Genomic DNA, 12,586 nt, shown 5'->3' with positions numbered 1-12,586 from the left:
GATCTGTTTAAGACTCGTTTGATGTTAAAGATGGCAATATAAAAACTAGCGGTAATGATAAGGCAACCCGACATTACAAACATGACTTATTGCAAAAATATCTGCCCACATGACGCTTCTCTTGGTAACCTAATAAGTAACATGTTGCTTATGTTTTCAAGACTTTTATGGAAAAATATACTTTCCAAGGATTGGGGTTTTCATTTTATCATAATATTAACTTTTGGGCAAAATCATGACGATTGAAATATCTAATACAAACTACAGAAAACTATATTTTATCGGGAAAAATACTTTAATTGAAACCTGAGAAAAGACATTTTACATTAATGATAGAATACAAGTTTATACGTTGTTTTTTGCTTATATTCCACTCAGGATATCTTTAACTTTTATTGAATTTTATCTTGAATGTTCTTATAAAGTATATTCTTATAATTAGAGCGAACCCACTAAAATTATTCTCAATTTGAAGGGTGTAAGATTATGCATATAAAATATAATGTGTTTTATTAAGCCTGTTTCACATACTAAATTAGTAGCTCTTTTGATCCACATAAGCAATACCCACTACTATTACCCCCACCATCACCACCAATAACACCACCACAACAACCACCATTATCAACCCCCCCACTATCACCACCACCACTACCATCCCAACACTGTCATCACGTCACTGGGTTGAATCCTGACTGTAAATATTTATGTGAAGTAGAGAATGTGATAATGTTTTCTTGCTTATTAATTTTTTACTTGAGAATTTTATCCCGAAATGTCCAGAGTGTAAAAACTATGTAAAGCGAACATAATTCTACAATTATGAGTTTTTATAAGCACACCCAGGCTGAAAAATATACACTGTGCTTATAAAAGGTGTATCTTAATAATAAAAAACAAAAAAAAGACAACAACAACAAAAATGACACCAACTTGTGCACATAATTTTTAAAAAGTTATAACGATATTACAAACAACTAAGTTGCTTACTAAAACAGATAATTTAATGTTATTATGTATATAAAAAAATAACTGAACAAAAAGTAAGAAATGTATCTATTTTTCGGAAAGCCATCGTGATCTATGGCAATGTAGTTTCGTTTGAAGTATAAATCGTTTTTTTTTTGCGAGCTTCTTCAACCGTTTTTCTTTCGAGCAACCGAAAGAGAAACGTATTTCTAAATTAATACAGACCATCTCAAGATTTTGCAAGATGTTTTTTTTATTTTCAATACAGGATGCCATGTCAACATATCCAGCTGTTGAACATCAAACATACAAAGGGTAACATGGTCTACCATTCACGCTTCCGACGTATATGTAACTTCAGTTGTTTTGAAATCTATTGCACGTTTTAAAGCGTCCCTGTACAACTCGAATTTGTTATATATCTAAGAAAAAAAATTACCATATAAATAGTTCACATAGACACAAACATAAATACATCAAGCATAATAAATTCTAAAAAAAGTTTTTGTGGGCTAAGCATAATTTTGGGACTAAATTGGTCACTAACAGTCGCAAGACATAACAACATATTTTAGTGATGAAGTTTACGAATAAAAACATGTCATTGTAAGAAGGAATATAGGCTAAAAAATATAAATTATTATTAGAAAAGCGTGTGGTACAATTTGGGTCAATGTGTAGACAGAACCGTAAAATCTGAAGATCTTCCTTACAAGTAACTATATACTTTTATGCAACAGCGAAAAAAACTAATTTGTCTACAAACGAAGAATTTCCTCCAAATTTTTATCAAAGATTAAAGCTGATTACTACTGATGAAAACATAGAAAGTTTAGCTAGCTACCTGTGCTAATGATTCGTCCTCTTCTAGTTGCAGAATTTTTAAAAAATTGCTCAATTCAGGAAGTTCAAAGTTCATCCACTAAAAAAGAAAAAAATTACATTGAAAACGAAAATTACCTTTTGCTTGAAATCACAATAAAAAAAAAAGAGACGGGTTGTTACCTGAACTGTTCCATCTTCGTTCTCCTTAAGTGAAAATGACTTTGTGCAGTTTTTGGCGCCCCAATGTAAACATAAAGCTAAGGGTTGTTCGTCGTCTGGAAGTCTTCTGAACACAACTAAATAAATATTTGTGAAAGTAACTTAAATTCTTAAGTGTGAAGGAGCAAACATATTTCAGATACACCTGTCTGTATGTGCACTAACAAAACCTCTTCAATATTAACATACTGTTGTATTGTATTGTTAGTATTAAGTACTATAATATCGTATTTTAATATGGTTGGATAAGGCGCGTAAATAATTCTAAATCAAATGTTCTAACAGTGTATCTTCTTATGGGTAATCTTTTCTGAACAAATGCTTTATAACGCCTACTTTTTAACGCCTACTTTTTAACGCCCACTTTACACAATGTTTTTCAAACTTTTGATCTACTGGGCGCGTATAAAAATCTGAGGACATTTCTTTTATGTACGAGGATTGTGATAAATTCGTGAATTATGCATAATTAACCGGGTTTTTTTCTGCATGATAACAATTAACCTAACCGTGATACATAATATCTGGAGATTATGCATATCTAATAAATTATTTACACCGTAACATATACTAAAAATACCAAAAATACGATGTCTGCCTTTTCTTACAATTACTTTATATAGGGTAAGGTATATCCCATTTTTTTCTTTTTTTTTACAAAAAACGTTTCCATTGCATAAAAATATATCACCACTAGACATATTGTTTTTTAAACAATCTTATATTTTTTCCTACTGAGAATAATTGATATTCAACGTCTTTAAGCTCATCTAGTTTGGTTTCAAAGATCTGGCAGAAACTCTGTTTCTTAAGCGCCGGACCCACAATGCCATTTTTGTATGTGCCTGCTATGTGATTTGATTTTGTTGCAAAAAACAGACTGTCGTCGACCCGCTTATGCAGCAAAATACGTGCAACAGTACTTAAAATCTATGGAAAGAGAGAGAGGTAGGTATAGTGTGCGAGTTGTCAATCAGCTCGTGAATACATTGACGAAAAAAATGTGTGTAATACTTTCTTCACAAACTTAGGATGGTTAAAAATTATGGTAAAAGTTAGTGTTTCTCTATAGCTACCTGTATCGTAGTTTGTATTTTGTTTGTTTCTACATATATCTTACGTTTTGTATGAAATTCTGCGCATTTGATTGGTTAATTAAAGAGATACAGCAAAAAATAAATAAAAAATGCTGCAACAAGAAAAAATGCTGCATTTCACGTGTCACGATGCAGCATTCGGAAAAAACATTGAAAAACTGTTCCATGAAATTAAATTAATTTGATTCTGTGCAATAACTCTTTTTGTCAGTTTTGCTACAATGCATGAAAAAAAAGAAAAAAAAATATGCCCAGTGCCACGGTGCAATTTTGTTTGCGTGTACAATGCAACAAACTCACATTGCATACACATGAAAAAAGCACACCGTAGTCCCGGCCCTTAACTCTTGAAAATCAGTACAAACCTTCGTTCTTGCCACCTCCAGTTGTTTTTTCATAAAGTGCATACTTCTTAGGGTTATCAGTTACATTATATTTTGTTAGCAGTGCCTCAATGACCTCTTTTACCGTCGTCGTACTGGTCACGTGCAAAGGTTTGTATGTTTCCTTTGGCATGTAGAAACTCAACCTACGGGCTGTGCGCTATGAGAAAGAAACAAATACAAAATTACATTGATAACTCGAGGCTAAACAAATCTGTTTTGTTCATACAAAAACAAAACGATGTTAATGTGGCAACTTTAACAGAAAAAAAAACACATACCTTTGGTTTTTTTGATACTATTGATGACAATGCTTCAGAATCGACAGACGATAGTGTTGACGAAGACTGTGAACTGACACCCGAATCTTCGAAAACAAAGTCACCGCTACTTCCGATGGTATCACTTGAAAATAGTTCAGTGACTGGTCTCCGGGAGTCTAACAACGGTCGTTTAGGACGGCCCGACTTAGTTCTTAGTACTTTTTTTAACGTAAGATTACTAACGTCTGACGATACATTTACAGGTCTGTTCATGTTCATGTGGACACGAATAAAGCCATCGAACGTACAATCATCGTGCTGCAAGAAAGAAAAATAGACTTGAAGATTCTCGAGATTACAGCATAAAACTTTAGAGTGATATCAACAGTGCATACACGTCATCTGAATTTGGTTATTAATGGTTAGCATTCCACACGTGATGATTAGATTTTACGTCCTTTTTTATAAGGAAGTAAGTACTGGACTACAAAATATAAAGAAATTTCATAAACCATAAGTAAGATTTTTATTATTATTTGGAGCATTATAACCATGACGGTACCATGACGGTAACTCAGTGCCGTGGGAAGAAATTCTTTTTTTTCATTTTTTATGGAAGGGGGGCATAATTTCAATATTCGAATTGCGGCAGTGGAAGATTTTGAAAACTGGAACCTTTAGATCGCAAGAAATCAAGCGAAATTGATTTCTTATACCAAAATTATTATAGTATGACGAGAGAAAAAATGGCTATAAATTTGTTTGGGTACTGATATCGCCGGGTTCTCTTTCCTCTCAAAATCCAAATAATTTGTCGTTAAAGCACTCTTTACTGTTGTTATGTAGTGAAAAAACCCAGCAAACTTGGTACAACGGGTGGGTTTTAAAGATGAGAAGGAAGAAATCTTTTTATCCAGCATTTTTTTTAATCATTTTTTAAAAAAATTATCGGGAGGGCTAACCCTCTGGTTTCCACAACATTGGAACTAGATCCTGTTCCTGGTTTCCTAAAATAACATAGAAAATAACAAAACAAAACCACAGACTGTGAGTAGTATATTTCTGATTTTTCATACCAGTGTCATGATGAGAGATGATTTGTCGTTATACTCTTCAATCAAACGACGAAGTTGGGAAATCGAAGACACGAAATTTGGGAGGTTGTTGTTCATTTTTCGCTCGTCGGTTGCACCATCTGTCTCGCTCTGAAAATAACACACAAAAAAGCTTAAACATTTTTTTAAAACTTATAATCATGTTTTCAGCAAACCACATAGCAATCAAGGGAAGGAAATCGTTATTTTAAAAAAAGAAAACAACAAAAAACACTAAAAACGTTTTATACTACGTGATTCCAAAATTCGATTTTATCCGAAATCATGTTGCTTTAAAAAAAGACATTAAGATTTTGATATATTTTTCTACAACATTTTTGGTATACATAAAAACCGAGGTTCGTAAAATATTCATGGAAGGTTATTTCTCACGATGAATGTGCATTGAAATCATGAGTATCACACTGAATTATACATTTGCTCATTGCAATTGAAACCGGTCACTGCTCATTTTCTGTATAAATTTGTACACATTAAAAAAGAGAATTTGTACAGAAAAGCAGGGGGGAGAGGTTATACGGAGAAATTGGTTCCAAAATCCTTCGACTTTAATGACTTTTCGCACACAATCAAAAGCTCCAAGTTGACTCACACGGAACATTAATACTACAACTGGAAAATTGTTTTCGAGGATTATTCACCTGTTTACAACTACAAATACAAAAGTCTTTCAGGGGGGATGTTTACAGATAAACGTTTTCTCGGGTTTCCCTGATTACTTTCATATTTTTAGATATTCAGTACAAAGATAACGCATCTAGAAGACCTCGGCATTCTTCACAAATTTTTCTTTACTTGTCAAAAAATAATGCTGCCTTTTTAATTTACACAGTTAAAGTGGTTTAAATTTACAAAATAAAGAATTGATTCGGAATTATCGTTATTTCAGTTCAAAACCACTCCCACAAAAGGCAAGACGTTATGGTTAAATGGCAATGTTTGGAGGTGACAAAAAAGTGTTATGTTTTTGTATAAAAACCAACAAGAACCAATTTAATGTAACAAATCAGAAAAAAATAAACTCACCAAAATTTCCAAGGTTTCTTTCATAAGAACCTCACGTGTTTTTTCAGAGGTTGGAGCCTTTGGACAGTCCAAATGTACATACTTCACACATTTTGCGTGACACGTGTAACGACAATCTAAAAAGATATGGTTAGCAGAAGTGAAAATATTTACATCGAATTTCCAACAGAGTGATCGATTTGTTTGGATAAATCGATTTATTACCCGATTGAGGTTTTAGATTCCATGTATGAGTGCGTTGACTTGATTTAACAAAAGTTTAGTGTACAATACGATTATAAAACAATAACCAACAACTCTTAAGATATATGTAAAAACAGTTTTGTTTTTATAAAAAAATTTATTAGTAATTAAGAATTTTTTTTAATTTTTGCGTCGAAACTGAAAATATGACTATAGAGCTTGACTGCTCAACCATATATTTTAGGGTTATCGTGATAATAACGGGCAGGGATAATTTAAAGACTGTCAATTTCATGACTCTTTAAGTAAAATACTGGTAATTTGTTGCCTTTTTTCAAATATATAAAAGCCCCAAAAACATAAAAATCCATGGCTCAACGGTGTTCTCTTTTTCAGCGATCTTTTTCTAAAATAGCTTTCGCATTATCTTCATATTCTGATCCAAGTGGAAAATTAACTGAAAGCACATTTTCTTCCAAAATTTTTAAATTTTTAACATTAACTTTCCAAACAACGTAAGATTTTATTTCGATTTCCAAACCCCCTTGTAATAAAGAGGGTCGCTTCACTACCGTGGATTTGACTGTTGCCGTAATTTTTGCTTCGTGACATATTCTTAAATTCGCGTTAATTAAATGAATTTTAGAAAACAACCTTGCTCAACCGCGTTAATTAAATGCTTTTTTCAAAATAATTTCATTAAACCGTGTTAATTTCATGACCGTTAATTTAATTCGCGTTAATTTCTTGACTCTTTAATTTCATAGAATAAGGTATTTAAAAATACATTTGCATCCCTGTGACATTTGGTAGTTTAAAGAGTTGAAGAGAAAAGTGAAATCTCAAACTAGCTATAAAGTTGGAATTTGCTTGAATGGTTGTTTTTTGTTTTAACCTAACTTGTTCTCCCGGATAAAGCAACTCATAACCACATGTCACATGCATGCAAATTGTTTTTGATCTCCATAAGAACAGATTAAAGTCTTTGCTTAAGGAAAGAAAGATGCTATCGGTTTGTAGTAATCACTGTAGATGAATTTAATGAGATGGATGAAAATGGTAAACAATGCTCTATGTTATATCACAACTTAACAATAAAAAAAGATCCACTTTTTTAATAATAAAAAAGATACTAAGCGATACTTCCCTACAACGCAAGCAAACAAAATAACAAACAACAACAACAAACAAACAAAACAAAAACAAACAAACAAACAAACAAACAAACACAGGAAACAATAGCAACAACACTTCAAATGACGAAAACATTTTTCCAAAAAAAAATTACCTTTAAACTGTGCTTACTGGGTTTGCAATTTTAATCACAAAGATGACATTACAGAATATATAATCATCCTTTGTTTATACGTAAATGTCCGCAGCCCAATCTCTTACTTAACCTTAAGTAAAAGTATGAACCTACGGATGCATCATACATCAACTGAAATGACATGCAAATGTGAAGGTAGAAATTTTATAACCAAACTTTTTTTCTTGACATATATAAATACATACAAACACATCATCACCACAACAAGCTTAAAATGTAACAGAACAAAACTTACGCATTTCTACATAATATGGCATTCCAATTTAAAACACAAATACATGAAATTACATCTTGAAATATGGTTAGGCTAAGTAACACACAGACATTATTTCATTGCTGATGTTACATTACGTTCTAACTATATCTCATTCATCAAACAGTCATTAAAAATTATTTGTGGTGATCTATTTAAATGTTTGATACTAATGATCGTTTAATATATTTTTCGACAAGCTTCCATGAATTTATTTATTATAATGTTGATTTAATGAGAAGCATCAGGCAAAGCTTAAAGTTTTATAATTCAGTTTTTACACAATGATAATGTCACTTCAGCTTATGCAGAGGTATGGTATTCACATGTCATTGTTGTTGAAATCAAACTTGACTTGATAATTAGAAAAACCAGAACAATTCAACATAACAAATAAACACAGGTAATTATAGACACTTTTAGAACGAAACTTTCTTCCTCAAAACACAATCAACTGGTAGAAATTCAGGAGGAATTCAAGAGCATGGAAGCTCAAATCAAAAAAATTATCTAAAAATAATAATGACATAAGAAATTCTTAATAGTATCCACCCTCCGTAATACTTAATTTGCAAAATAATTTAAGAACAAGGTTATTTAAATCGGAAAAATGTGACCTTAATAATGGGCCATATGAAAATAAACAGGTACATTTTAAAATACAATTACCTATAAATATATTAAAGGTATCTGAATAATTGGAATAATGTTACTTTAGTTTTCTCCTATACATTTACCCTTACTCTATGAACCAAAGCAAAAGGGACATCAAAATTATGTTTAGAAAAAAAAGATGGTTTACCCAGTAGCAAATTACATGATAAATAAGTAAAACAAAGCAGTTAAAGAACCAACAGTTAATCCAATACAAAATTTACTCACGTAAGCATCTCATTGCTTGTGTATAAAGTCCCCATATAAAGTCATCACAAACATCACACCATGTTGGTTTATGGTGTGCTTCTAACCTATGGCCATGCACGATACATGGCCCAACAGGCAGAAAGGAACCCTTTCTTAGCTCTCTCGATCCATCTATTGTGTCTTTAGCTCTATCACCTTTTTGTGTATAGTTAAGAATCTCAACGCTTCGGACCACATCAAATTTGGGACTTCCTAAAGTCAAACAAAAACAAACATTTTTTGTATACTTTTGTAAAATTTACAGTAAACCATGAATGTGACATGCAAAAAATGCAAAAATTCTCAATACTTTAGGTTAAAGAAAGTATTTCTGCATAATTAAATGTAAATTACTGAAAAACTTAAGAAGCTACTATTCTATGGAAAATCTAACTATAACACCCCATAAATACAAAAAACAATAGAAAATAAATTACTTAGCAATCTTCTGTTATCTAATATAAACCGTACCTTGCTAAACCTTTTTAATCTGCTTCAAGCTAAAACACAGCAAAATAAACAATAACAAAACTAAATCTAACTAGACATAGTTGACAGAAATGAAAAGAAGTGGTGGGGAATTTGAAATGTGATAGAGAGCAATAATAAAAAATTTTAGCAGAATTTTAATTTGGCAGATGGCGAAAGCCATTTTAAAAAACAAAACATGGAATTTGACTTTCCTTTTTAATTTGGCTACAGCATTATCCATAAATCAGTAATTGTCAAATATATCTGAAAAATTTCACAATGTTAAAAAAACATAATTTTAGCGTGAGTTGAAATTGCCTGATTTTGTGAGGACTACCAAGTATAATATAACAGAAAATTGTCAGGCCTTGGATCTTTCAAAATGACAATGCCTATCTTGTCATGCACAAACTCAATAATTTTTTAGCGTTATTTATTATACTACTTTGCAGTACTTTGCCAATATGTTCTAAATGGTTATACACAGATTTTGGCACCACCCATATTAATTTTAATGGGATGCATGTATGGAGAAGGAAAATGACTGCTCTAAAAATTATTATATATATAATAGAGAAGTGGCTGTGGGGGTGGGGAGTGGTGCAGGGATGTCTATTAGGCACTATAAGTATGCAGGTGCATGGTAGAAGAAAAAGCTGGACCACATAGGAAAACATTGACTAGTTACATTTACGGTTTTTAGAAAAACAGGATACAAAGGTACTGAAATCAATTTTCTATATCTTGTAAAAAACAATTATATCCATTACACCTTTTTTCTTAATATTTTATGTATTTTATCTAAACACACTACATTCACACAGAGTAGGGTGTAGTGTAGGAAATATTTTTGTGTCTTTTCAAAAATTCACAAAATATATACTGCAAACAATTTTTACAATAAAGTTGGATTTGCAATAGATAATACAACATATTGAAGCTAGCATAATATAATGTTGGTTTCCAAAGATAAGTTTTCTTATCATTATTTTTGTTTAAAATTTTTTACATTATTAGTTCCTAAGAGTTATTTTATGACTATTATCTGGGTTTTTTACTATTAAAACACTCTAATTTTATAGCTAACTATTATCATTAACCAAAAATATTTAGTTTCAACAATCCCCCTCTCTCTCTCTTTAAAAGTGACCATTTTTGCTTAAATTATTTCGAGCTCATGTGTAGTAAAACTTATAAAATAATTCTGAGGTTGCTATCAAAAGTTGGAAAAGAACAATTGCCAAATTTGCACTAAAAGCACTGAACCAAACCATTAAAGGTTGCATCAGAACATAAAATCCATTAAAGCCTACTCAGCAAAACATCAAAACCCTAGGGACGCAAAAAAGACACAAAATGAGTTTGAACCCTTTTATTCTTTATTGAAAATCCAACTTAACGCTATTTGGTCCTGATCATACCATGAACCTGGAAACTTGTTTTATAAAGCAGTTAGTAGGCTGAAAACTTAAACAATTTTAACAAGCTATTACTAGCCAAAAAGTCTAGATAAATAAATTTCTTTGTTTACATTTTTAGAGCTCTTTTGACTCTGGCATCTGCGTTTAAGTTAATATCAGTCTATTTTGTCACACAAAAGCATTGTTAGGACTCTGTAAATAAATTCAAATCGCTCAGAAGGCATCAATCTACACTCAAAAATAGTTTAAAACCTCAAATAATGTTTCAACAAGAAGAAATTCACAAAAAAAGATCTCTCTACACCAAATTCTAGAATCTTTTTTTCCTGCCACGCATACGACGGAGCCAAAAAGCTTACAACTAAAAAGTAAACAAATAACATCCACTGGAATTCATCTATTAATGACAATTGATTAAATCCTTTGTTTTTTGGATTTTTATTCAGTTAAGGGAATTGTAGCAGGAAAATTGTGCAATTTAAATGATTACCAATTTAATACTTCAGGGAAAGAAACTTTCGCGAACAGAAACTTTTGCAAATAAAGAAATTTACAAAAATTTTTCATTTTGTGAACATAAACTTTGGCGAATGAGCCTTATTTAAAATTTCGAGAATATAAACTTTCACGATACAATAATTTTCAAGATTTAAGAATCAATTTTCCTAATTACACCTTTACGATAATTCAATTGTACATGTGTTTCTACGGCTCTCCTTTGTTTTACAATATTGGATGAAAGGAGGTAAAAGACATAACATAATAATAATAATAAGATACAACTCATATGTACTTTTCATTAAAAAAAGACGTGGCAAAAAAAGTTATCCCAAAAGAACGTGTTTTCTCCTTAATAAACTTTTATAAAAGATAATTACCAATAATTGCGATAATTACCTCCTCCAATCGCAAATAAGCTGCGATGGAGTGTTAATTTTGCTGAATTATGTATCATAAAGGTGTATTATGCGAAATTTCTTTGAAAATTTTCAAAAGGTACTTTCATATTAACAGGAAAATTGAAACTGATCAATTGTGGGCTAGTTAAAACATCCTTTAAGATCAGTAAATTCATAAATACAACGTATATATGAACTTAAAATAAGTTTTTTTTTTTTTCGGTTACACAAACTTTCGCGAATGAAAAGAAAAAAGTCTATTAACTTTTGTGAATGAGCCACGTCAGACGTTTTCTCGAACATAAACTTTTGCGAATTAAGCTAAACTTCGCAAAATTCATGAAAGTTTTTTCCCCTAAGGTAAAAGTAAATAATGGAAATCTTACAAATATTATAAAATTATTTTTTATGCAAATGCTTGAATGCACGAGTTAGGAACAAGAAGTCTGATGTAATTTCTCTTAGTCTAATGATACAATGTCAGCCACGTAAATTCATAATCTTTGGCTGCTAATAAAGTATAGCTAGAGATCACTGATGGTTGAGTTGGAAACTTGCTGCACCATTCTGCAGAAGAGCCCGCATATGTAGATAATTACTGCAGCCAGTATGCTAAGAACATGTTATAGCTAAGCTACCACAATTTTTTTACAGTCTTGTTTATTTTAAAAAAATCTTACCTTTGCTGGGTTTTCTTGCCCCAAATATTCTCTGTTTTAACCCAGGCTTTCGGTCTCCCTTTTTACTCTGTTGCACGTTGGACATTCCTCCTACACCAATTGTTAGTAATGATGGCCGTTTACGGAATGGTATTGTTTTAAGTTCAATAAAATTATCTGTTTCTGAATCGGTATCTTCGTCGAAAGTCTTATTTAAATCTATTGACATCATATATAGTTCAGTTACAAAGAACTAGCCTCTAGCTAGCCAGCTATATAGCTATAATAGCTATAATGGCTAAACAACAAGTCGGGAAAATGATGCAAGCACAACTTGATTTTAAACTTTTTTGCGCTAGATGTTTAGATATAACTTATGCGTAAATTTAGGATCAATATAGCTAGCTATATATTTTTTCTAAATCTGTTATTTAATCTTCTGATCGTACATTAGAGTAAAGGACAGTCAGCCTGTTAGGCATAATTAATTTTTCAAAGCGAGCTAATAAAAAGTACAAATTCTTTCGTAATGTTGCGAAGAATGTTTTCGTCAGAGGTCACACTGACTTA

The 12,586-nt window shown here is 31.4% G+C and overlaps 1 protein-coding gene across 1 annotated transcript; it reads right to left on the bottom strand.

Moving 5' to 3' along the window:
- Positions 1 to 915: 915 nt before the first annotated feature.
- On the bottom strand, positions 916 to 12,540 carry LOC130654319 (ras association domain-containing protein 1-like). The gene is made up of 9 exons (XM_057456875.1): positions 12,038 to 12,540; positions 8,546 to 8,779; positions 5,898 to 6,013; positions 4,833 to 4,961; positions 3,775 to 4,074; positions 3,476 to 3,653; positions 1,975 to 2,090; positions 1,814 to 1,891; positions 916 to 1,391 (listed from the first exon to the last, which is right to left on the bottom strand). Exons 1-9 carry the CDS (start codon positions 12,246 to 12,248, stop codon positions 1,302 to 1,304), a joined length of 1,452 nt encoding a protein of 483 aa, XP_057312858.1. The 5' UTR covers positions 12,249 to 12,540; the 3' UTR covers positions 916 to 1,301.
- Between the last annotated feature and the right edge of the window lie 46 nt (positions 12,541 to 12,586).

This window comes from Hydractinia symbiolongicarpus, chromosome 8, assembly GCF_029227915.1.
Source record: "Hydractinia symbiolongicarpus strain clone_291-10 chromosome 8, HSymV2.1, whole genome shotgun sequence".
Lineage (NCBI taxonomy): Eukaryota > Metazoa > Cnidaria > Hydrozoa > Anthoathecata > Hydractiniidae > Hydractinia > Hydractinia symbiolongicarpus.
This window is presented reverse-complemented; position numbering and strand designations above follow the sequence as displayed.